Source organism: Xiphophorus maculatus, chromosome 3 (genome assembly GCF_002775205.1).
Source record: "Xiphophorus maculatus strain JP 163 A chromosome 3, X_maculatus-5.0-male, whole genome shotgun sequence".
Taxonomy (NCBI): domain Eukaryota; kingdom Metazoa; phylum Chordata; class Actinopteri; order Cyprinodontiformes; family Poeciliidae; genus Xiphophorus; species Xiphophorus maculatus.
The window spans coordinates 28,648,054-28,672,084 of NC_036445.1; the positions used below are offsets into that span (position 1 = coordinate 28,648,054).

The 24,031-nt window shown below is 38.3% G+C and overlaps 2 protein-coding genes across 4 annotated transcripts; one reads left to right on the forward strand and one right to left on the reverse strand.

The window, feature by feature from the left end:
• Nucleotides 1-1,610: 1,610 nt before the first annotated feature.
• Nucleotides 1,611-9,543, reverse strand: atp6v1c1 (ATPase H+ transporting V1 subunit C1). Its single transcript, XM_005803451.2, has 13 exons — nucleotides 9,397-9,543; nucleotides 8,789-8,949; nucleotides 8,182-8,249; nucleotides 7,199-7,284; nucleotides 6,078-6,172; nucleotides 5,791-5,882; nucleotides 5,401-5,499; nucleotides 5,260-5,328; nucleotides 5,076-5,168; nucleotides 4,859-4,952; nucleotides 3,782-3,879; nucleotides 3,571-3,697; nucleotides 1,611-2,437 (listed from the first exon to the last, which is right to left on the reverse strand). The coding sequence occupies exons 2-13, from the start codon at nucleotides 8,918-8,920 to the stop codon at nucleotides 2,339-2,341; spliced, it is 1,152 nt and encodes a 383-aa protein (XP_005803508.1). The 5' UTR covers nucleotides 8,921-8,949; nucleotides 9,397-9,543; the 3' UTR covers nucleotides 1,611-2,338.
• A 4,485-nt stretch (nucleotides 9,544-14,028) lies between these two features.
• Nucleotides 14,029-23,795, forward strand: azin1 (antizyme inhibitor 1). Of its 3 annotated transcripts, none has more exons than XM_023331189.1 (12): nucleotides 14,029-14,194; nucleotides 16,729-16,850; nucleotides 17,703-17,913; nucleotides 18,532-18,705; nucleotides 18,838-19,010; nucleotides 20,121-20,255; nucleotides 20,399-20,480; nucleotides 20,571-20,645; nucleotides 20,739-20,904; nucleotides 21,034-21,149; nucleotides 22,395-22,612; nucleotides 22,700-23,795. In XM_023331189.1, the coding sequence occupies exons 3-12, from the start codon at nucleotides 17,812-17,814 to the stop codon at nucleotides 22,812-22,814; spliced, it is 1,356 nt and encodes a 451-aa protein (XP_023186957.1). In that variant the 5' UTR covers nucleotides 14,029-14,194; nucleotides 16,729-16,850; nucleotides 17,703-17,811; the 3' UTR covers nucleotides 22,815-23,795. The 3 variants fall into 3 exon arrangements, with proteins under 3 accessions (XP_023186957.1, XP_023186956.1, XP_005803509.1); XM_023331188.1 differs by lacking the exon at nucleotides 14,029-14,194 and adding an exon at nucleotides 15,871-16,061 and having other exon boundaries at nucleotides 16,729-16,854; XM_005803452.3 differs by lacking the exon at nucleotides 14,029-14,194 and adding an exon at nucleotides 15,871-16,061.
• The last annotated feature ends 236 nt before the right edge of the window (nucleotides 23,796-24,031 follow it).

Here is a 24,031-nt window from a genome sequence, read left to right on the forward strand (position 1 = left end):
GTCTTGACCTGGGATCAAAAACCAGCTCTGGATTTCCTAAAGTGCTTTTGTGTCCAATGTCTGACCCATGAACAGGTCATTTCAAGTTGTAAAAGCAGAGGGTAATGTCAGCATTAGTTATAATAAACTAAACAATTCGAGGTGTTGTTTTTCAATCAATGTTTCCATGGAGACCACTGTTTTCCAGGTAATTTTTCAAAAAACTGGTTCCAAAACTTATGTCAAATCAAAACAACTAGTCAGCATTAGTAATAATAAACTAAACAATCTAACATGTTGTTTTTTAATATCAATAAGGTATTTATATTCCTCAAGCACCCCCCCCCCCCCACACACACACACACACTTCTTTTCCTGTGATGGAAATAGGGTTTATTCTGACCCTGTGTCTCCTGAAATCTACAATCATAGCCTTTGTTTTACATTCAAGATTGACCCTCATGAAAGATCATGGTCTATGGTAGAAAACAAAATGGACGAAGAACCAATTTTGGTCTACAGTAGACCACATTTACCAGTGGGGGACCAGTGTGGCGTTTTTTCATTGGGACACAGAACAACCACATTTCCTTGCCAAATTGACAATAAAGTAATTCTATGTCTCTTTAAGTCTAACAATAAGATGAAATAATATAATCCAAAACAAAACAGTTAGCCACTGTTTAGAGCCACCTGTCTTCGACAAACCTCTGACAGCTTCACGGTACAGCTGCATTTATACTGAGATTAATTTGCTAATAGGCAGATTTTATTATTTAAATGACCTCTGAAGACTATAGATACTGTATTTTATTCAGGAGTGCACTGTATTACAATGTAGGTCACCTCTCTCAAATTTTTATTTGTGAAACATTTTGAAAGTGATGCTCCTCTTTCCCCCTCATATACATATCTGCATTTTTTTCCTGAATCTTTGCAAGGACTGCTCTTAAGTTGCTTTTTATATTAACAGCATTTCATATTTTTACAATTTATAGCATTTTATATTTTATTTTTATTTCATCTACAACTACTACTCAGTGGTATTGTGTTATTGTGTCTTGTCTCTATGCTGTAACTGTGAAGTAATTTCCCTGCTGGGATGAATAAAGTATTTCTATCCTATTCTATTCTATTCTATGTGCAGTTGGCCTATTATACAATGTAAAATACATTAAGGGTTGTGGCTTGAATGTGAATACTTTTGCGAGGCAGTGTAAATGAATACTGTTTTTGTTTAGTCCTTTTCTTTCTCATAATTATGAATTAGTTTTAAAGAGTTCTCTGACATTTAACTTCAAAACTGTTACAAAAACTTTTTTCTCTTTCAAGAAAATGTCTCACACAGAATGATTTGCGCGAGCATTTCTTCAGATTGCACTCACGTAAATGTTTCACGTTAAAGCTACTGGATTACTTTTCTTTAGGCTGCTCACATTTCATGGAAAAGCTGCAGCATCCGTTTGTTTTGAACTAAAAACTTTGTACACACGTGTCTCTTTGGCGCCCCCTGCTGTTTTTTAGCTGGCATTGACAGTGAAATTTAATCGTTTCTCAATTACATTCCAAGTAATTTCTTCTCAAAAACGTAAACAGCCTATGGCTCTGCACATGATCAGTCATCACACAGCTTCATGGAGGATCACTTTTTATTAAACAGATGCTGCTTATGTGACTCACTCTTATCACATGCACATTATCGTGTGATTAGATCACAGTCTGGTATCCAGGCCTCGGCTGTTTTATGTACACATAAATCCTTGGTTTCAATTACATATAATCATTTATTTAATCAGCTGCGTTCACAATACTCAGTTATAGATCTCTTTTCGACAGCAGATACACACGACAAGAAACAACAACAACACACACTCCGTTAATAACTTGGGTTTCACGACGTCTGCAGGGGTCGCCACGGACTCCGAAATGCGTACCGGGTGTGGTTGCCATGGGAGCAATGATGTAACTACCCATATGTAAACAGAAATCTCTGAACACCGACACAGATGCAGCTATAAATACACACCAGCACATGTGGAATGACAGTAAATATATAACTCTCCAGTAAGATTTCTGTGTTCACCTCACATTAAAAAAAAGCTAATCACTTGTGTTAAAACAGGAAAAAAAATCAACTTTAAACTAGGACAATATATAAAAAGTCTTTTTGTCCCTTGGTTGTAAAAGTGGTAGAGGCTTTCTGATGAGCGGTTTTTACCACAAGGAATGATCATGCAGCACAGTCGTGGCAGAAGCCGACCAAAGATTGGAGGTTGGGGGGGGGAGACAGCGTGAGAGAACAGGAAGAACATAACTTAATAATAAACACACGGCATGAGGACGAAAACTGGACGACTGTTTAAACTTTGAACTCTAACAGGTTGCAGTCGATCTTGTAGTAGACGTAGGGATAGTACTCCTGCTGGCTCAGGTTCAGGCCTGGGATGTCCATGGCAGACTGGAACGAAGCAGAAGACTTAGTGTGTGGAGAAACGTTGAGTCATCTCAGTACATCTTAATCAAGCTGTCCATTAAACAGAATAGGGTAATGGTTCGTTTAAAACTAGCATAGTGGAAGAGGAAGATAACATCCAAAGTCTGTGTTGTCACAGCATATCAATGTCCATACCTAATATTAATCAATTTGAACAAAGTATAAAGATCTAAGAAGCAATACAACATTGCTGGAAATAAATTTTAAAAATCCATAGAGCAGAACGAAGAAAAAAAATCTAAAGTAGTGAAATGTTACACTTTTTACTACATTTTTTGTTACATCTAAAATATTGAAACTTTTTTCTAAAACCACAGTTGGTTATAGGATAGACAGAGGTTTTAAAAATGTCAGATGAAAATTTGATTCTGTTCACATTAATGTGTAATGCAGAACTCTCCCTCCCCTTGTACTGCTGTTCAACTGGGTGAAACAGGCTACCATACGTTTCTCATGCCTATGAGAAAAATGACTGCGGCTGCTGTTTAAAAATAGTTGGAGCTATAAAAAAGAAAAGCTTAAGTAAATGGTATTGATGGGATTATGTTAATGATTGCTTCCTCAGAACGATTAAGAATAATTGTTTTTCTGTATTAAATAAAAACAAATAATATTTAAAACTTTTTTTTACGTTCTTGGTAAAACAAGACTGGGTATTTTTACTCGTATTGTGGGAATCTAATGTTTCATCTCCATCCCTCCTTCTCTTTTCCACAAATGTGAATGTGATCATTCACATTTATAAACACATGTTCTTAGATTGAACACATGTTCAAACAGATGTTTGAACACATGTTCTTAGATTGAACACATGTTCAAACAGATGTTTGAACACATGTTCTTAGATTGAACACATGTTCAAACAGATGTTTGAACACATGTTCTTAGATTGAAGTCAGTGTTTAGATATCTTCTTTTGTAAATGACCTTTAATGACTGAAAAGAGTTGCTTTTTTTCAGTCTTTAAAGACATTAAAGACATTATATACTAATAATGACATTAAAGTATTGCTTCTCGTGTTTTATTAACAAGGCTAGTGTTTCCTTAATGTCTATAAGATCAGCTCAGCAGAAGGGGGTGTTATTACAGCACTCACGTCAATGATAGCTGCTGCACTACTGTCCAGATGTTTGTACAGGTCGTTCAGAACCTCCCGCAGCTTCTTCATGGTCTTCTTGCTAGGCTGCAGAAGCATTGCCTGAAAGTTCACTGGCAGCCCATATCTACGGGAGAACAACGCGGCAGACATGTTCACTACCACTGGGTTTATTTACAGCAGAAGTGAATCTAAACTGCTAAATGAATACCTCAAAACAGATTCCACAAAGACCCTCAGTGCTTTAATGTGAATCCATGCGATGAAGGCTTCACTGAAGTTAACTTTTAGCCATCGGACAAGGGGACCCTGCAGAAATCGGAACAAGAGGATCGGTTATGTTTGGCTTAAAAGTTTACTTTCCATCTAAATTTGGATTTATGTTTTATTATAAGAGGCACAGTTTCTGTGCCAGAGTTTTAGGCAACTTCACTGACAATCAGTCCCTCTGGTTTTTTGTGATTCCGCAATCACACAAATTTACACAAAATGAACAGGTCATTCTCTTGCGCTAGTTTATTGTAAATTTTCAGAAAAATAGTCAAAAACATAGGGTTCAAGTAACTGCTTATTTCCACCTGCAAGTGGCAGCATTTCTTACTTCTATTACATTGCCGCCTCAGTCTTACTTGATGTCAAGCTTTAGTCAATATGGAGTGCACCAAAAATCGAGCTAAATAAGCTCTTTAATGAATAACATTGTTTGTGTGTCCAATCCATCTGCTTGTTATTTCACATTTGTCTTTTATCTGTAGATTTTGGAAGGGATTTTAATGAGGAAAAATATGACAAAATTCCTTGCAAAGATTTCTAAAGTGGCACCGTGAACTGAGTGATTTTGACTGAAAAAAAGAAAGAATTTTTTTAAAAAAAAAGGTAAAATCCCAGAGGGACTGCATGAATACAATTTTCAAAGTGATTCAGGTTATAACAGGTAAAAGCAAACATTTCTGTTTTCTATGCAGAACATGATGGAAAAATATCCAGCAGTGTGAGGTTCCCCACATTGGGCAGGAGCTGAGTTCAGATCCTGTGGCTTGTGAGAGCAAGCGATTATTTTATTTTTATTTACTCGGCTGTAATAATGCAACCAGAAAATGTACGGGATGACCTAAAGGTCATGTTCATGTATGAACACTCTGAAACACTGCTATGGGCTTCGGTTTAAACACTGCATCGTTGATGATTCAATGATCTAACTTAGATAGGAAAAAAACAAAACAATCCAACAGGAATCAGCTGATCGATATGTAGAAAAGTCAAGTGTCTCACAATCAACTTCACTTACAAACTGCTTCTTCTTATCTGTGGAGAGCCTTGTCATCTCCTCCTTGTCAGCCTTCATCTCCTCTTCATTGTACTGGAAGTCTCTCACCGTGAATCTGGCAGGAAAAAAAATAATAATAAAATAGCTTCATCTAATCAAACAAGCACCGTCTTGTGGAAAGCCACATGTTGGGGGAGAGACTAAATCAATGGCGCCCGACTAAATCATAAAGTCTTACTTGTTCTCTCTGGCTTTGTGCTTGAAGTCATCTATGGCTTTCCTGAACAAAGTGACGCTGAACAGCCCACTGTCGCTGTCTTCAAACAGCAGGCTGGAGGACAGCATGAATGGGGATTTTAATATTGCAGAGAGTCGTGTAAAAATCCTCGGCATTGTTGTTTGATCACATTTTTGTTACTTACTTTGACGATCGAGGCACCACCATCTCGGCCAGTGTTTCATACGTTTTCTGCCAGTCAGGATAATTAATCCTAAAAGAACGGAGCAGACGCGTTAATGATCCAAACTTTTGAATCAATCATGACTAGAAGTTTTAGACTTACTTTGGTACAACCACCAGCATAGTAATGAGGTACTCTGAATCCAGGACAAAATCTTCCTTTTTGACAATGTCAGCCAGGCTTCTGGTCAGCAAGCTCCCCCTAGTGGCAAAGGACGATTATACAGGAATACAAAACAAAGTAAAAAAAAAAACAAGAAAACATTCCAGTTCTACGGAAGAGGATTAGGGCCACCAAAAAAAAAAAAAAAGAATTCTGACTTTAAAGTCAGAATTATTTTTTTTATTTTTTCGGTGGCCCTAATCCTCCTCCGTACAGTTCACATCTGAATAGAGTAGAACAATAAAGTACCACATTGAAGCTTCTTCTTGAGACCCTTAAAAAAAAAAAAGCTCTTTAAACTAAATTTCAATACATCTATCTAACACTTACGCATTCTTCCTTTCCAAGTTCTGCAGGTTTCCCTTCAGGTTGTTATAAGCTGATGCTCTGGCCTTCAAGTCATTGTCAATTTGGCTTACTTGCTGAAGGGAAGCAGAAGCAAAGCAGAGATTTAACGACTTACGAAGAATCTAAAAGCACTTCATGGATGGAAAATCTGGCAAGTTCAAACAACTCTCTCCAAGACAGAAGCAATCCAGTAAAGTAATTATTACAAGGATTCTGGCAAAAAATTCACAGGACATAAGAGATTATTTAAATCGTACAGACAGACCTACCTTTGAGATGATTTCTGAGATGTTTTTAAGGGACTGCTTTATGGGATATTTCGCCATGTCCCACTGGAACCGTGTGATGTAGGTGACCAGGTCAACTAAAACACAAACAAAAAAGCACTTGAGGTTTTTCTGTGCTATGCAGTTTTTTACAATGTGTCAAATATATCAAACCCCAAATCTGAATGTGTTTTATTTGTATTTTCTGTGATAAACTAACACAAACTACAACATATTTTTGTAGTGTAAGAAAAGATGAATATGTTTTCAGAATTTTCTTTATTTTACAAATAATCTTAGAAGTGTGGTGTGTAATTGAATTTGGTAAATTGTAATTGTATTTAAATAAAATCCAGGGCCTTCAGAAGTGACCTCAGTTGTAAACAGCTGTAATTGCAGCGACAGATGGTTCTACTCAGAGTAAGGCAGGGCAATAAGGCATGAAAATAAATCTGCTGACTTTTTCATACTACATCTTTTTCGATTTTAACAGATTTCTTTCTTGCTTTTTGCCCCCCAAAAATTACAAATAACAGAAAACATTTTAGAAGTGCCTTTTATTTCAATCATTCCCTTGTACAACAGTTTCTTCATGAGAATATAGTCATAATATTAGCAAAACACAGATGCAATTTTACCAGAAGAAAATCTTAAAATTATGAGGAATAAATCATTTTAATGATAAAAAGCTTGGATAACTAATTTGTTATATTTTGTGTTGGAGTTCTAATAAATTTACTACTTCATTCTCATAATATTCTGACTATATTCTTGTAAGATTATGACTTCATTCTCGTCATTACAAAAAATATCTTAGCCGGACATCACTCCGAACTATAAAAACCCAAGGAGATCAGTGGCGAAAAAAAAATCCAGATTTAACTAACCTTCAAAAAAACAAACTTTGAAAAACATACATGACATTTTCAAGCACTTCACAATCATGCTTTTTGTGTTGGTCTATGAAATAAAATCCAAAAGATATACATTTAGATGTGAGGTTGTTCTAGCTAGAAGAATGAGCTTTAGTTTCATGACATTACTGCTCAAATTACCACATTTAAACAACACAATTCTTCCTATATATAACTTTGATCAACGCAACAACATAGTTAGAACTGTACCTCCGTTGGCCAGCAGGTTCTCCTGCACTTTGTCTCGGCTGTCCTCCAGCACATCGGCCATGTACTGAGCCACCTTCTTCACCACACTGCGAAACCCCAGAAGACACCAAATTATGATGTGATCTCATAACCCGCAAGCAAAAAGCTCCCGAAAGCTCAGAAGCTTTCGCACATAAATGTTAAAAAAAAAAGAAGCTTTTGACAAGGTTAGTTCTAACATGGCACATCAAAGCAAACCCCTTCAGAGGGCCAAACGCTACATAAGAAACTACTATTTTAGAATAATATCCAATTCTCTTATTGTACATATGAAATGTTTTAGACAACTAAGACTTCTTTTCAGATTTACTAAACGCAAACTTCGAAGTGGAACTAAACTTATGGCCGACGGACGGCAAACAACTGCTGCTGTGATGCAAGCTTGGTTTTTTTCCTCACAGATGTGGAAATCCCCACAGTGGAACCAAAGCATAGATCAGGCAGTAACAGCAGCGTGCGAGTTCTGGATGAGACACTTTTCCAAAAGACTAAACTTATACCAGATAGGCCGTACGGCCAAAACATGACTAAAGACAAATCTGCTGATGTGTCACCCAACTGTAAAAGGCCAAGTTTAGACCTCAGGAGCTCACTGTTCGCAATTCCCGGCAAAATTCCTCAAGGTTACGAGGTCAGGGAGGAGGGTAGAGAACGGTAAACCGGCCACATCTGAGGGTCAGTGTTGAACGTTAGTGTTTTGATAGAGATGCATCAATCAGGTTTTCATTAGTTAAGGCCAACGTACAGGTTCCTTTCAAAATTAACTCTCTAAATCTAGGCTGTTTTTAAGGACTTAACCTGCAATTTAAAGATCGGAGTCAATCAAGAGAAATTTCAACAATTCTGATCCCTGGATGATTGGTTAGTACTTTCAATCATCAAACGCTAAAGAAGCACCGCAATAATAACATTTCTAGTCATGAAGTGTGAAGCGATGTGAATACCTTTCGACAAATGAATCTAATTTGGCGAGTTCGTCTGAAAGTCCAACCAAGACATCAAGCGTTCCCACCTGTTTTATGCATAAAATAGAAAAGAAAAAACATTAAAACGTTTTTGCCATTTAGGGATGGAGACCCCCCTCCCCCGAAGGTCAACAAGGCCGTGTTTGAACACTGACAACTAACGCTAAACCAGCCTGCAGTGATGCCCAGGGGGGGGGGCCCTGTGTGCTTAGGATGGCGCCTCTTTGTCCAGGGTTGCTCATGCATCGCTAACGGTTCCAGGAGGACATCACAGTCCCACGTAGAAACAACGTCAGCAGGGTGCACTTACTCCATGTTCAGCACGGAGACGAGCTGAACCCATGATCTGAGCTGCTCCGTGGATTGAAACTTTGCCTAAACGCTTTCACCATGCAGAAAAGCGATGCGTGCAGGGACTGCTTTTCAAACAGACAGGCTGCTTACTCTTGACAACGGATCCACACAGTGAGTTGTCTTGAAAACTACATGGATTTCAGATTGGATTTATAAACGGGTGGGGATATATTCTTAAAAAAGTGGAAGGATGAAAACTGACAACCAGAGGAGCACTGGAATCCACTCTAACCTTGAGGTCTGGGATGCTGAACTTGTGATTGGTGGAGAGGTTGTTAGTGCGTGTGGTTGCTGCCATCAGCTTGTCCCATGTCTGTTGGCAGGTCTTCTCTCCAGGAGCAGAGATGAGCCAAAACTCGGTCATGGTTACAGCTCTGGAGAAGATTCTGGAAACTGGAAGGAAAGCCGTTTTAGGAATATTTTCAATTATTTCCACAATTATATAAACATTTAAGTTAGCAATAGAAAGCACTCTACTAATAAATTGTTATTCCTTGACTGCAATACATCTAAGGCGACGTACTGACATGGTTTTTATATGTAAAATGCAGCAATGGGTGGTCATACTATACCATTAGGCTAATGAGAAACTCATTCAATAGGAATGTCCATTATTGTTCTGGCCTTAATTTATTGCCTTCTCTATTCGACTTCGCTCCCGGCTACTAACCAAACAGCAGTACTGAATATTACCCAAATAACGTGTTGAAACAACGGCAGAAAACGATAGTTAAGGTCAAGCAACATCCAGCAGGGATTAGCTGCCGCTAGCCACTGGGCTAGCTATGCTAACAACAACACAGGTGTTTTTTTTCCGAGCTCCTTAACTATTTCACTCACCCGTATGCTAACTGCGTTGGTGTTACTGGTGGAAATACAGCCGCCTGTAGTGATTCTATGGCTTGACAATGTTCATAGTTGCCATTCAGCGCAGGTCGTGAGGTCTCCTGACAGCAGCATCAGAGTCAGCTGATCCAATAGAGGAACCGGAAGGCCTCTGTCAGGCTTACCGAGGAGGCCGCAGCGACACCCACTGGTACTAGAATGGTAGTGCAGTACGAGTTGTTTTTTACAGTGGTATTGAATGAAGGAAGATATTAAATAACTCTATAGATAGATATAGGGTGTAACCTTTCGTATATCTTGCTGGTCCATATTAGTTATATTTTTCTATATTTTGTGACATCTTCTTTTAGTAGTTTAAACATCTCTACTAGCTATTTTCCTTACCTTGTAATAGCATCTTTAACTGCATCTCCTTTGGGTAATTCTGAGTCTATTTGTGTATTTATTCTCTCATTTGTTCTCTTCCATATGATGCAACTTTATAGTTTTAACCATACCAAGCAAAGAAACCTCTCATAGAAGACTCTAAAACAATATAATATCAGAATAAACTTTATTGGCTAAGGTTGTGTGCGCAAACATGGAATTTGACTTCAGTTTTCAAGCACTCACAGCACACAGACATAAAGTATAACGATAGAAACTTCAGAGGAGATAAAATGAAAAATAAAAAGAAAAATATGCATATAAACTAACCCATTTAATAAATTGCAATATCACTGAAAAGTCCATATATATTAAGTAAAATATTAAATAGATTAATTACACTTTTAGATGTTTGAAAGCTTTCATTTCTGTTAATTGTGATAATTTTCCACTTACAGGTAATAAAAACATGACATTTAAAATTTAAATATTACATCAGACCAATTAAAAAAACATTTTTAAAAAACAAATGTGGATTTAATGAAATGTTTGCATCATACCTGTTTAAGGTTATTTTCAAAGGTCCTTTTAATTTAAGATCCATTGGGACATGCATTCTAATTTATTATACATGCAGTCAACAATTATGAACAAGGGCCCCAATACTGTTTGGGTCCCCAGTCAGTTTCTTTAGTAATGTGTCCCTAGCAACAGCGGTGTAGATATTACATTAGAAACATTGCAGAGAAAAAAATATGTTGTCAAAGGTCACTTTTTTTGTTGCCATTTATGGTTTTGACAAATGTCAAAAAAACAATAAACTATAAGACCTCCACCTCAGAGTCAAGCTACCGTCGACATCCTCTATTCTTTAGCATTTTATTAGAGCAGGAGACAAATGATGATTGGTGACAAGTCAGTGGCACTTGAGGTTTGAGGGTTGCTAAATTTAGGCAAGTCAGGTCAGGTTTCCTGATTATGGGTGTCTCCTGCAAAGAAAGCGAGGAAAACGCCCCCAAAGGGACATGTTTATAGTTTAGTGGGCCTGGGCTTTATTGTTTGGGACACAATGCTTGGTCTGTCTGGAGCCAACCCTCGACATCAAACAGCAGGCTAGAGTTTGCCCGTGGCTGGCAACAGGCCAGTCTGCAGGGACATTATCAGGACACCACATGCCAGCGCTGGGCACTGTGCCGCTGGGAGTCCGGTGTGCGATCAGCTGAGGCTCAGTGAGGATGAAGCTGTTTCCAGTACTGCTTCTGCCACAAACGGCAATGTGGAATGTTTTTTTCCTGACATTTCTATGGAGAATAGGCGCCTGGAAGCATTCAAGAATTTAAACGTAGTAGAATAGATCTGCCGACTTTTGTCATTTTTTGTTGCTAGCGCGTCTTCTCTTTTTTTATTTCTCTTACTGAATAGCAGTATACAAATGAACAATTATATTGTTGTTCAAGCAGAAATCTGGAGAGCTAAAGTAAACTGCTACGTTTTTATTATGAAGGCAAAAGAGTGTTTTTAATGTTTTTTAGAAACGTTATTCCTGCATGCAACTAGTTCAACTATCGTGCAACTGTCTGCCCTCTATAGTTCACACATAGATGAACTATAGATGGTAGCCCAACTGCCATAGTTTACCAACTACCAATTGGTAAACTATGGCACCTCCATTTTGCAAGAGCAACATATAAACCACCTGGCATTAAGCAAACCCAAAAAACTTTTAGAATAGAAATGTTCTTTATTACATTACATTATTACTCTGATACATTTTTGTTTGAAAATTTCCACAACTTTACACAACCCTGATCCAGCACACTGTCCTCTCACTAATGTTCTCAAGCAAACACCTGAGGCCTGTCCAGAAACGGGGTGTTTATATTAAGATAAAACTATAAACAGGTTGCATCAAATTCTAGGTATTAGAGTAAAGGGAAATTAATACCAACATACACTTTTCAGTTGTTTTTGTAACATCTTATTTTGCTTCTTCTTCACAAATTGACACTTTTTATGCTGGTCTTTCACATAAAACATTCCAATGAAATACTGTGAAGTTGGTGGTTGAAACTTGACAAAATATGAAAGGGTTCAATGGGTGTGAATACTTTTGCAAGCCACTGGATATTTGATAACACAGTAGAAAATAAAACTCACGCTTACAGCTTTTTAAAATAAGGTCTTGCTTGATTCATGGGAATTAGGTTTTATTTCCCAGAAAGAATACACTATACTCCTTTCATTTTAGTCTGAGACACACTCTCATAAGTTCATGATCTGACATAATTATGAAGTTTAAAGACACTCTGTCTTTTGCAGGGTGGAGACAAAGGTTAAATGTGCATCATTTGTCAGACTGCGTTATTGTTTGCCCTTCAGGTACTATCTTACAGTCTCTCTCCACCTCTTTGATACAATTGTTGAACATGACATGTCAAGAAAATGGCTGCAGATAAGGGTTGATTCATCTTTTCAGTTTATTTTTAGGTAAATTATTTTATTTCTTTCCCTCCTGGATAAATGCTTTCGGATTCTTATTTCAAATCACATCAAAAATAATGCTTTATATTTGTTGCATTCACGGCTGAACAAATGCTGCTCAGTTTAGTCTCGCATACATACTCATCACATGAACAAAAATGTATAAAACATGGTCATAAATGTCTGACTTATTCATTTGATTTTGGAAAGAGTGTCCGGCTTGTCAACACAGACTCTGAATAGCAGGGAAGGTCCAGCCAAGTGTGTTGTTATATGGGTTCTTGGATCCAGTTGCGTTTCTTTTTCCCTGATTATCATGCAGATCATTGTGAGACATTTGTTTGCATTTCCTTTCTGCTCACTGGCATTCTCTGGCAAAAAGAGGGGAAACCATGTCTGTGTGACTTAACAACACCACAGCAACTTGCATAAAATCAGTTCATAGAGGATTTGTGCAGTCGCTCATGTCCACATGATGGATTAATGGCCTAATAATTAAACGTGGATTTACAAAGAAGACCTGATACCTAAACATTCATTATATTGGTGACTAAGAGCTGCAATTTATTGTAAAAAAAAAAGAAATAAATTGGATGTTGTTTAATACATTTTTTTCAGCTGTTACCCATTTAATCGGTTTTAAAAGGCCTGTTTTGTTCTGTCTGACTGGAAATTCAATCAGACCCGATTTAGGGTCTGCCTAAATCTGTGCACTGAGGTAATCTGTTTGCAATGTTTGCAGATATGAATTCCTGCAGCACAATGCAGCCACTGGAGTATTTGGCCTGACGGTGGGTGGTACGCATGTCCCTCTGTCGCATACCCAACGGGCTGCGCTGCCTATTATGAGCCAAACAATGGAAATCAGGAGCAAGCTTTACTGGAAGCCACTCTAGATGCTATGTATGATTAGCCTTATATATACATAGCCTCAGTTTGTGTCGCAGAAAACGGGCACAAAACACGGAACAGCTTTTGTGCCGCAGCCCGAGGAAAGCCTCTCCGGTCTTTACAATGGACTCTCAGTAATAGTTTTATTAGTGAAACAAACAAGGCCATTGTTTATTTTGCCGCAAGGCACATTCAGATTTCATCTAACAATTTGAAGATTTTTTTTTTTTTTTAAAGGAACACATCATGCATGAACTGCTGCAGGTTCTGAAATATATTTGGGTCAATCAAGGTGGCAAATACTTCGTGGATATTGTTGTTTTTGGAAAACAGAGGATTTTCATAGGCGATTAAGGCTTGTAGGTTCACTGGGGCAAAGTTTGCTGGATTGTAGCTTTTGTAGCGTGATAAGAAGCTGCTGTTTGCATGTGGCTATTCAGAATAGGCATGCCTTGTTTGTGTGTTTTGGTTATGGGTACTGTGTGTTCTCCGACTGTACAGAAAACGCTCACTTAAGAGAACATGGAGTAGCTATGACAAGGCAGACTTCAGGAGATCTTTGCACCTGGGAAATAAAACACACAGAAACAGCTTCATTCGTAATATATATATATATATATACATATATTTAAATTTGTGGCTAAAAGTCCATCTGCAACTTATTTTGCTGCTTTATGCTGGCATGATGTGAGAAAACACTTCACTTCTGTGTTTGGCAAACAGTTGTTGGGCTTTCCTTGTCACCCTCCTCCTCCAGTGTTGAGGAGGGAGACATGTAAATTCATCTTCTCAAAAAAAAAAAGGAAAGAAGGAAGGAAGAAAGGAAAAAGAGAGGGGCAGGCACAACTCAAAGTCATAGCAACTGAGGCTGTGGGACAAGAAAGTCCTGTCTTAGCATGAGCTTTAAGAAAAATAAAATGAATGTAATATCTGATTGTGACATTAGGAAGATTCTGATTGATTTATTATAGGCAGGAATATTCCACAAACTTTACTGGACAACATTTGGTCCTCACTGAACAGCCATGGAAAATGCGAAGAAGACATAGCACAGGTAATCAGAAAAAGTACGGATTATCAAATGTTTGCCAGATGGGTCGGATCGTAACAGATGCATTATACGATAAAAAGGAAATTTGAAAATTAATTTAACTTCAACTGATGACATTAAAGTTAAATTAAATTCTAACAGCAGCAGCTTCTTCCTGGAGATTGTTTGTCATGTGCTCCACTGCAGCAAAGAAAAATGCCTGATGTGTTTATTGTATTGTATTATGCATAAAAATGTTAACTTAGAAAAAGTGAACAATCTAAAGAAGACTTGTTAATAGGACAGCATAAGTAAGAAAAAATACTATTTCACTTTGTTGCGGTTCCAGCCCAAACATTTAATACCAACATGTATAACAGCTTTGCTCTTCCAACTGCTTTAATGACAAACAAAAAGGCAACAGTTATTGTCACCCATGCTAAAATAATATGCTTATTTATTGTTTAAGTCATTAAAATATATTAAGTGCGTTTTGTTTGTGTAACTGGAAATATTTCCATACAGCCAAATTTAGTGAAAATGTAGTTGCCTTCTTTCAGCCAGCTGCATGGCAGTGTGAAGCAGTAAGTGGTACCAGTTAACTGAAAGTCTAGTCTATCCAACATCCTTCTGGCATCTCATTAAGAGCAATTTGTAACGAATTAGATGTAAAATTCTAGTTCTTTGAAAGTTTTAAAATGATTATTTTATTACCTCAGAGTAGCTTGGTTCCATAGCTTGCCATGCATATTGTGTACAAAAAGTACTATGAATGAGAACTTAAAATATTTTTTGTTCTTAATGAATTTACATCAAAAAAGTGACATTTTTCTAATTGCTAGGATATTTCGGTGTGGAGTTTCTACCACTTCCCATATTAATTTAAATTTGACAGAGCGACGTCAATCTGAAATTAATCAAGCTCTTTCATCATCTCTATGAGATGAATTGCTTTTCACTATTATTTTTTCGTTATTAATGTTATTGAAATGAATGCGACTATTAATCATAGGCGCCGGAACAGGAGGGTCAGGGGCCCATTACCTCCCCCCTTCGTAACGTGATGATACGCTGGGACTATTAGGTTCTCCTGCTGCTCTAAATTGGCATTGAGGATATCTGACATCTATTTTTTTTTTTTTTAATTTTACAAATATTTGACCAGTCGTGATTTTCGTCATATCTATCTATCCTCGGCATAGTTGTATTGTGCGTATTTTGGACTTGTAATAAGTAGCACAGCAGAGGGCTCCCGCAGCTGTACGGCTGGTCGCACTGTGTGCACATTGAGAGCTGAATGCTCTGTGTAAAGCTGCCTTCTGCATGTTCCCCACTGACAACTTTTAACATTTTTTTACTGATTATTTTCCACCAAATGTCTATGACCGCAGTGCATTTAATAGCAAACAATCATCGAATCTAGCCAGACCGCAGCGCATGATAGACCCTAAAACGTTGTAAGGGATGTTTGCTGTTTACTACGGGACAAATTACGACAAACCCACTGAATTGATCATAGGTGATGAAAACACCCCACGGCACCCCCACCCACCTCAAAAATGAATCCGGCGCCGCTGCTACTGACTTAAAAATTGTCTCCATATCGGCTGTCGGAATTTACTGAAACTATTTCCATATCGCTTTTATTTTGTTAAATTGCCGGATGTGTCTTCATTTTGTACTTTCCTGCTTGACGCTCCCGAGTGTCGGTCACTTCCGTCGTCTTCGTTCAATCAGTTGTAATAAATGAGTGGTGCCAGCAGCTAAAATACGCAACTCTCACTGTTTCTATGGCAGCTGCAGCTTTCTTTGTCAGTAAACCCAACACGCTTTAAAAATTCCGCCAAAAAGGAAAAAGCGTTCTCGTCCCAGTTTTGGGTCTTCAGCCAACGTAAGTAGCGTTAGCTGGTTCCACTGTTAGCTCCTTGTTAGCCATCGCTTGCTGTTTGCTAAATTAAGCGGGACGGACATGTTTGCCTGGTGTGAATGCCTAAAAATGCTATTAACGTGGTTGATATGGTAGTAACTTTACTCAGATTGTATAAAAAACGTTCAAATGACTGCCTTGAAGGTGGCTTCATGCTAATATCCGATAAATGACACAGTAATAATAAGCTAAGGGAGAAATTACAAATGAATCAATGTCATATTAGGTGACTTAATATTGTTTGGCGGATGAGGAGTAATAAAGTTTTACGGTCATAATGTGATTGTAACTCTCCCACTTATGTTTGTGTGTTTATAGGTATATATTTTAATGTGCGAGTTTATGGTTTCATATTTTAAAAAAATAGTAATTGTAGGATTATACCCATAAGTATATCAAGTCCTTAGCCTCTATTTCTTTCTTTCTTACTAAAAAAAGTGATAGTTGATTTGTCAATAAGTAAACTAAACTAGTCATTTAGTAATGCCTTAATTACTAGCTTAGTAATTAAGGCATGTAAGTAATAGGAAAGGAAAACCATTATTGGGCTACTACTTGCTGTGTTTTTTGTCTTTTAACTTGGTCAGTAATTGTTTTGTCTTCCTCTCTGTCCTCCTCTGGTTCTCTGCAGGTGTTCAACAACTACCCAGAGGATCTAGGGGCAGCTCTTAACAGAGAGCCGTTTGACTTCAACGCCGAGCCGCCTTGGGATCCTAGCTGATAGCGGACGAGTTCCTCACTGGACTCCTCCATGTAGGTACATTGATGCCTCTTATCAGAAGATACACAAATAGCATTTTCACGTACCTTTTTTTTTTACGCAGTGTATCTCAGTTGGAAGGCTACTTCTGTTCAGCCTCTGTATCGAAAAACTGTCCCACATAAATTGCAGAATGGCTATATTTAGATTCAAACCTCTTAGATGTATTTTTGGCTTTTGTTGCAAAAAAAAAAAAAAAACATTGCATGTTTTTTTTTTTGTTTTTTTTTCAGCTACAGACTTTCTAATTACACTTAAATATTCCCTTTGCTTCTTTAACATTTTGCTACAAAAGGCAATGAAGTACAAGTTGACTGTCAGCAGTGGCTTCTAATGTAATATTTGCTGTTTAAAAATGTACTGAAAAGACAACAGAGTAGACATTACAGGTCACAGTTAGCAATAATTACCTCACCTTCACCGACATGGCAACTTTATCGCAATATTTGGCAACTTTTCCAGCAAAAGATCAGTGAGTTGTTTATGTTTTTTAATGGGTTCATAGTTAATGAAATTGATTTTATTAGCCTAAGTAACACTTTTTTTAATCATTGTGATATAAACAAATCAAGTTAAGACTAGGTGAGCATACACAGAAACAAAACAAAATGTGTGCCCGAAAAAAAGGAAGGAAAAAAAAAGTCCAGTACAGGCATTTGTAATACGGAGTGTGTTTTCTGATGAAATTGCAGAGGAAAAATAATAATTATAATAAAGGGAAACAAATACCAATAATAAAGGGGGGAAATGAATGTTTAATGAAGTTACTAATAGAGCTTTATGTTGCATTAATGTTTTGAAACATTCCCAGCAGATTTTGACTTTTTTTTTTTCCCCCTCCACAGTTTGTTGTGTAAATCTAGGACCCCAGGGGCTTGACGTGCAGCCACGAAAACCACTCTTGACCAGCTCCGTTCTTTATGCCTGTCGGATCAGAAGACAAAGATCCAGAGGATGAAAGGCATCACAGATGAACCGCAGTATTCTGTCAGCTTACTGGACGGAGGCACCGCCCTAAGTGATGTGATTAATAATCACATTGAAGAACAAACACTGGTGAGCGCGCTCCACCTTCACTAAACATTGCTTTGAATAGTTTTTGTTAGATTCAGGGCCATAACTGTGTTAAAGTCCATTGGTTTACACCTTTTCCAAACTTAGCAAAGTGAGGGGGAGCTGACTGGTGCCCGGCCTGCCACCATAACAAATTTTTGCTGGAGCGATAAACTGTTCCAGACGTTATTGCGGTAAACAATAATATTGTTGTTTTGAGACCATTTTCAAGTATTGTAATGATAATGGCATAATAATGCAAGAAAATATTCTTAAAGATCAATAAGCTTTAAATTCTGGTGACGGTTTAATGCTGGGAGTGTAAGATATTTAAAAAATCCAAAATAAATGAACAAAAACAACAGAAAGAACAACTAAAATGACTTATGAAGTCTGTGTAAACAAAACTGTCCTTCAGAAAAATGGTTATTTGAGAGCAAAGCAAACAGACTGAAGGCTTTTTGGTAAAAAAAAGAAAACGATAAATCACGCTAATGGAAATGATTGCGTTTGATAATACTCGATATTTAATTTATCATGCGATTTAATTGATTTATTATTGCGACAGGCCTAGTTGGTATATCTTAATCTCATTCATATTTCTGCTCTCGCTCTTTGCAGTCTGAGAAGAGTGCTTTCTTTGTCGCTGACCTGGGAGCGATCATGAGGCAGCACGTTCGCTGGCGAACTCACATGCCCCAAATTCGTCCTTACTATGCTGTCAGATGCAACAGCAGCCCGGCAGTGATTGAGGTTCTCGCTGCCCTTGGCTCCGGGTTCACGTGCTCCAACAAGGTAATGCTCACACCTTATAGGAGTTTTGCTGTCTGTCGGTTTGGTCCGATGGGCGTGAAGTGTTTCATTTTAGCAGAGCGTCAAGATGCCTGTATTGCTTCTTTCTCAGTTCAGACTGTTTTTGAATTCCAGTCTGAACTTGAGCTCGTGCAGAGCCATGGGATTCCCTCCGAAGACATCATCTACAGCGGCGTTTGCAAACAAGTCTCCCACATAAAATACACGGCTAAAAATGGCATTGACCTCCTTGTGTGTGATAACGAAGCAGAGCTGCGCAAGATTTCTCGCTGCCACCCTAATGCCAAGTAAGTCAGTGCAGTATGTGTTTCCAGTCAGTGGACTGATGCACTTTGATGAGGAACTAGATGTGCTGTGTTCAGAATTTGTGGATGATTTCAGTCCCCAGTTTTGGTAAAGCTTAGACCTGCTGCTACTGAAGTTAGCTTAGTGAGATTCTAAAATAAGTTTTTTATATTAGATTGTATTATTAAATTATCATTCTGTCTAGCCTTCCATGAGCATTTTCTTTTATAAGAAGTTGATGTGATGGCACAATAATTTAACCATTATTGAATTGACATTTTGAGCTAGCTGCTAAGCATCATTTAGCTTTACTCAGACGTCAGTGAGACTCTAAAGTTTCTAAAATCCTGCCATGGCCTCCAAGATGTTCCAAGCTTAAAAAGATAAAACTTCACTGTATTACGTTATGTTATGTTACAATGATATCTTATTTACAGAGACGCCATAATCCATTTTATTTTTGATTTTGGTTGTGTGTGATGTTTTGTTCATTTTCTTTTTATTTATCATTTTTGGTTGTTGTGTTTTATTTTGGATATTTAAAATTTCTTGCAGTTTCAATGTTAAGTGTTCTGTACAGACTTAAAGTTTATTAATCTTTGGAAGGCTGAATTCGCATTATTAGGACATTATTTTAGGATATTGACAATGGCGTAAGTCATGTTTTTCTTTTTTTTTTCCAAATCTTTTCTTGCTAAAAGATAATTTAGGAAAAAAAAGACATTGGCCATTATTTTAGGAAGGTGATTATATAGTACTTGAAATGGTTTTAAAACAACACTATTATAATTTATGGCAATAACTATTGGGGCAGGTTATCATCTGAAAACTGTGTAATTGTGATCAATGGGGTATCGTGTCTAGTTGGTGTAGCAATAGACTTCCTGTAGCTCATGCTAATTACTTCTTTAGCAGAGTGCTAACCAGGGTAAGTGCAAGAATCCAGGTTGGTTCTGGTGTTAAAACACCTGACAGTAGTTAAAAATGTAATTGCACCACCTTGAACATGGACATATACTGTGAAAGAAGCTGGACATTGTGACCCAACACCAAATTGTTGAGTGAACTTCCACATCGGTAACCGCTGCTCTTTCTGCCATGCGTCGACCCAGGCTGCTGCTGCAGGTGTCCACCGAGGCCCGTAACCCAGACGACGAGATGGGCATGACGTTCGGCTGCTCCCTCAAAGACTGCAGGCGTCTGCTGGAGAGCGCGAAGGAGCTCGGTGTGCAAGTTGTGGGAGTCAGGTGAGACGCGGTGAAAATCATCCTAAACAAACACACTGAAGTGATTCCACAGCAGCAATTCATTCCCGAGAAAATAATATTCTGCAGTAAACCGAATAAAACCGGACTTTGTGCGACTGTGACGGGCGTCTTCTCCCTTTCAGGTCTCACATTTCCAGCACATGTGACGATGACCAGGTTTACAGTCATGCAATCTCTGATGCCCGCTGCGTCTTTGACATGGGTGTAAGTATTGTAAATTTAAAAGTGAACTGGTTTTAGTTTCAGCTCCAGAGATGGGTAAAACGGGTAATATTTCGCTTTTGTCTCCGGCAGGAGGAGGTCGGTTTCAGCATGAACATCTTGGACATTGGAGGCGGATTCAGTGGTTCTGAGATTCAGCTGGAAATGGTCAGCTGTGCTTTCATGATGTTTCTGGATGTATTCGATTTAGCTTAGACTTAAAATTCCTAACATCCTGTCATGTTTTTGTTTTTTTTTTAGATTAACTGTGCTGTCATGTCCATGGTGGACCTTTACTTCCCTTCTTCCACTGGAGTCTCCATTATTGCAGAACCCGGAAGCTTCTTTGTGTCCACTGCATTCACTCTGGCTGTGAACATCATTTCCAAAGCGGTGATGGCTCGTGACTGCCAGGACCAGAAACAAAGTAGGTTGAACAATGCTTTGTGGTTAAGATGAATAATTTAATTTGATGCGTTTACGGGATTAATTAAAGCTTTCGGTCACCTTTAGACTGTATTTTGAAGTATTAAATAAACTCTACATTCTTGAACAGGCGAGCTGTCTCCCAATGAGGAGCCAGAGTTCCAGTATTACATGAACGAGGGGGTGTACGGATCATTTTCAAGCAAGCTCTCAGAAACAGTAATTGCAACGCCGTCTGTTCATAAGGTGAGTCTCAACAACATTCCGGACATAGAACATGCAAACCCAACAAGACTGTTCTTTCCACCCACGCCTTAAAGTAGGGGTGCACCGATGACAGTTTTCTGGCCGATCACAGATCTTAAAAAAAAAAAACAAACAACCTGCTAATTCCGATTTTGGCCAATACTGAGTTTTTCACCTGAAACGTCAGTAGGTAAATCAACAAAATTGATAAGTTGGCAACAGTGGGGTGACTATTGTTAACCATGCACATTAAAGACATAGTTTTACATTAAGTAAACACAGTTATCATTTACATTTGTAGTCAGATTTTACCTATTTAATCCAATTTTAACTGCAAATGTTTAGATCCATGGCTTACGCCGCTTTATTTTGGAGAATAAGCATCTGCACTTTAAGACCGTTGCTCGTGTTGTATGTTGTACTGTGGAGGGACGTCACATAAATCGACACTAACATCGGTTTTGGCTGATAATGGTTGTTTTTTAACTGTCTTCTGTATCAGTCTTCCTCGTGAGCTACAACTCGTCAATGAGCTGCATAAATCAAAGTCTGCCAAGACTAGAGTAAGATTCTGGTTCAGCAACAGGTTGTCACTTGTGCAGCAGATGGTGCACATTCCTGTGCTTTTCCAGGTTTCCTAGTTGTTTGGAAATGATCCCAACAATCAGCTGATCAAGCAGACTAGTGCAGGCTCAGATAATGGAACTTGACGTGTATCACAGACTACATTCAGTTGTGAAAACAACCTCATTCAATAGCGTAGTATAGCATTATGTCTAATGTCCTTTAAATTGCCAATAGTAGGGCTAAATCGGCCCTGATTTTCTTAGTTTTTGGAGATCAACCGATACGTAGATGTGCGAAATTTAATACTGTGATTTAAATTTCGTTGTTCTTGTGACAATGACAATAAAGATTTATCTATCTATCTACAGTATCTATGAAACTGATCTGCACAGTGGCCAACTTGGTGTTATATTTAGGGACTTTTCCTACAAAAATCAGAATCAGCAGGTCAGCCTTTTTAGAAATCTGTGATCAAGTAGAAAACTGCAATCAGTTCATCCCTAGCTAGTCAGTATACATGGCACGTCTTTGAGGATTTCTTCACTTTTTTTTTTTTTTACAACTCTTTCTACAAATATGACATTGCTATCACAGATAAGGGAACATAACTTCAACAAATCTGATCTGTCCCTTTAATTTCCAATGGTTTAATGATTCTGTTTGATGCCTTGTGGACAGAATGCGTCTCTGGACCTCCCAGTGTTCAGCAGCAGCTTGTGGGGTCCCTCTGGGGACGACCTGGACCAAGTGGTGGACCACTGCCTGCTACCTGAGCTCCACACTGGGGACTGGCTGCTGTTTCCACAAGCCGGAGCCTACACTCTGGGTCAGCCTCTATTCCCTCCCACTGACTCAACACCGCCCCCTGTCCACTATGTGATATCCTCGAGAGATTGGTGAGAATCTCTCTGACGTTTTTCTTCTGCATTCAGAAGGAATCAGTTATTTAATTTTTTTATTTTTATGCTTGTTTCCTTCTTTAGGGTAGAAATGCAGGATGCTGGTGTAACCAATGAGACTACGATGAAGTACTTCTCATGGATCCCATATTTCCTCGGCTCCTGCCAAACAGAAGCGGCACTGTCTGTTCCAGCTTAGCAACCTGCCGACCAAGAAGGCTTTCGGCTTCTCCTACTGGTTTGCGCTGCTATTGTCCTTCACCTTGACGAACTCATTAAGCCAGTTGTGCAGATATGTGTAAAAGCACTGGGACCAGGATCTAACCTTATCCTCAACTCTGATGAGATTACACCCTGAAAATCAAAACAGTTCATGTCAAATAGTACGTAGCAGAATTATTTCAGAATTACTCAAGTATTTTATGTTATCAGCATCCCATTGAATTGCAGTTTACTGAATTAGGTATATGTAGAATTGTTGTGATTATATATTTAACTGATGTATTTACTACTTCTGCTAGTGTTGCCAGTCTCAGTAAATTGCATATCTGAGTGATTGAAACATTGCTCTGAAATAATTTTTTATTACACTTGTATTTATAATTTTTATTGTCTTGCATAATTTATTATATATGACAAGCTTAACTCCCATCAGTTCTTTCAAAAATCTACTATTTTCAGTTATCGTTGGTGTCGCAGTGGCATCTGCTCCTTGCAGAAAACATAGACTGTTTCGGCCCGGTGCGGTTTGAAAGCAACGGTTTAAGTGATCACCAGTTGGTTGGTGTGTTTTGTGTTTCGCCAAAGTGCAGAGCGGCTTTCCGAAAAGGGCCAGCAGATCGTAGAGCCAGAGCATTATACAGCATGTGCTGCAGATGGAACAGGGTAAGTGTTGATGGATAAGGAATCAGCTGCAACAGAAAGGGACATTTCAGTAACAAAACAGTACGTTTTGTGTTTTCTATAAACTTCACATCCTGTTATTTATACTGAATATATGTGTTGCAAGATTATTGCCAGAGTTTTTGACAATGCAAGGTTGCTTGTATTGCATGTCTCACATCTGTAAAGCCGTCTCCCAAATCTGTGTCTAAGAATAAAACTGGTAAGGCACTTGCCTTCTGTTAAGTTGCTGCTGTAGCTTGTCAAAATGAACATTAATAAACAGCTAAATGACGTGGCTGTGTGTTACTGGGTTTTTAATTTCTCTCGTCAAAAGCAGGGCTGCCATGCATCGGTGTCACTGGACCCTGACCACCACTGGCAGGCAAGACGGGAGAAGTATCTTGCCCAATTACACAACATGTGAGACAAATGGAGCGAGGTTTGAACCAGCAACCTACCCTACCAGTTACAGCACAAACTTCATTACCCCAGAAACATGCAAACCCTTGATCTCAATATCCATATTGACCT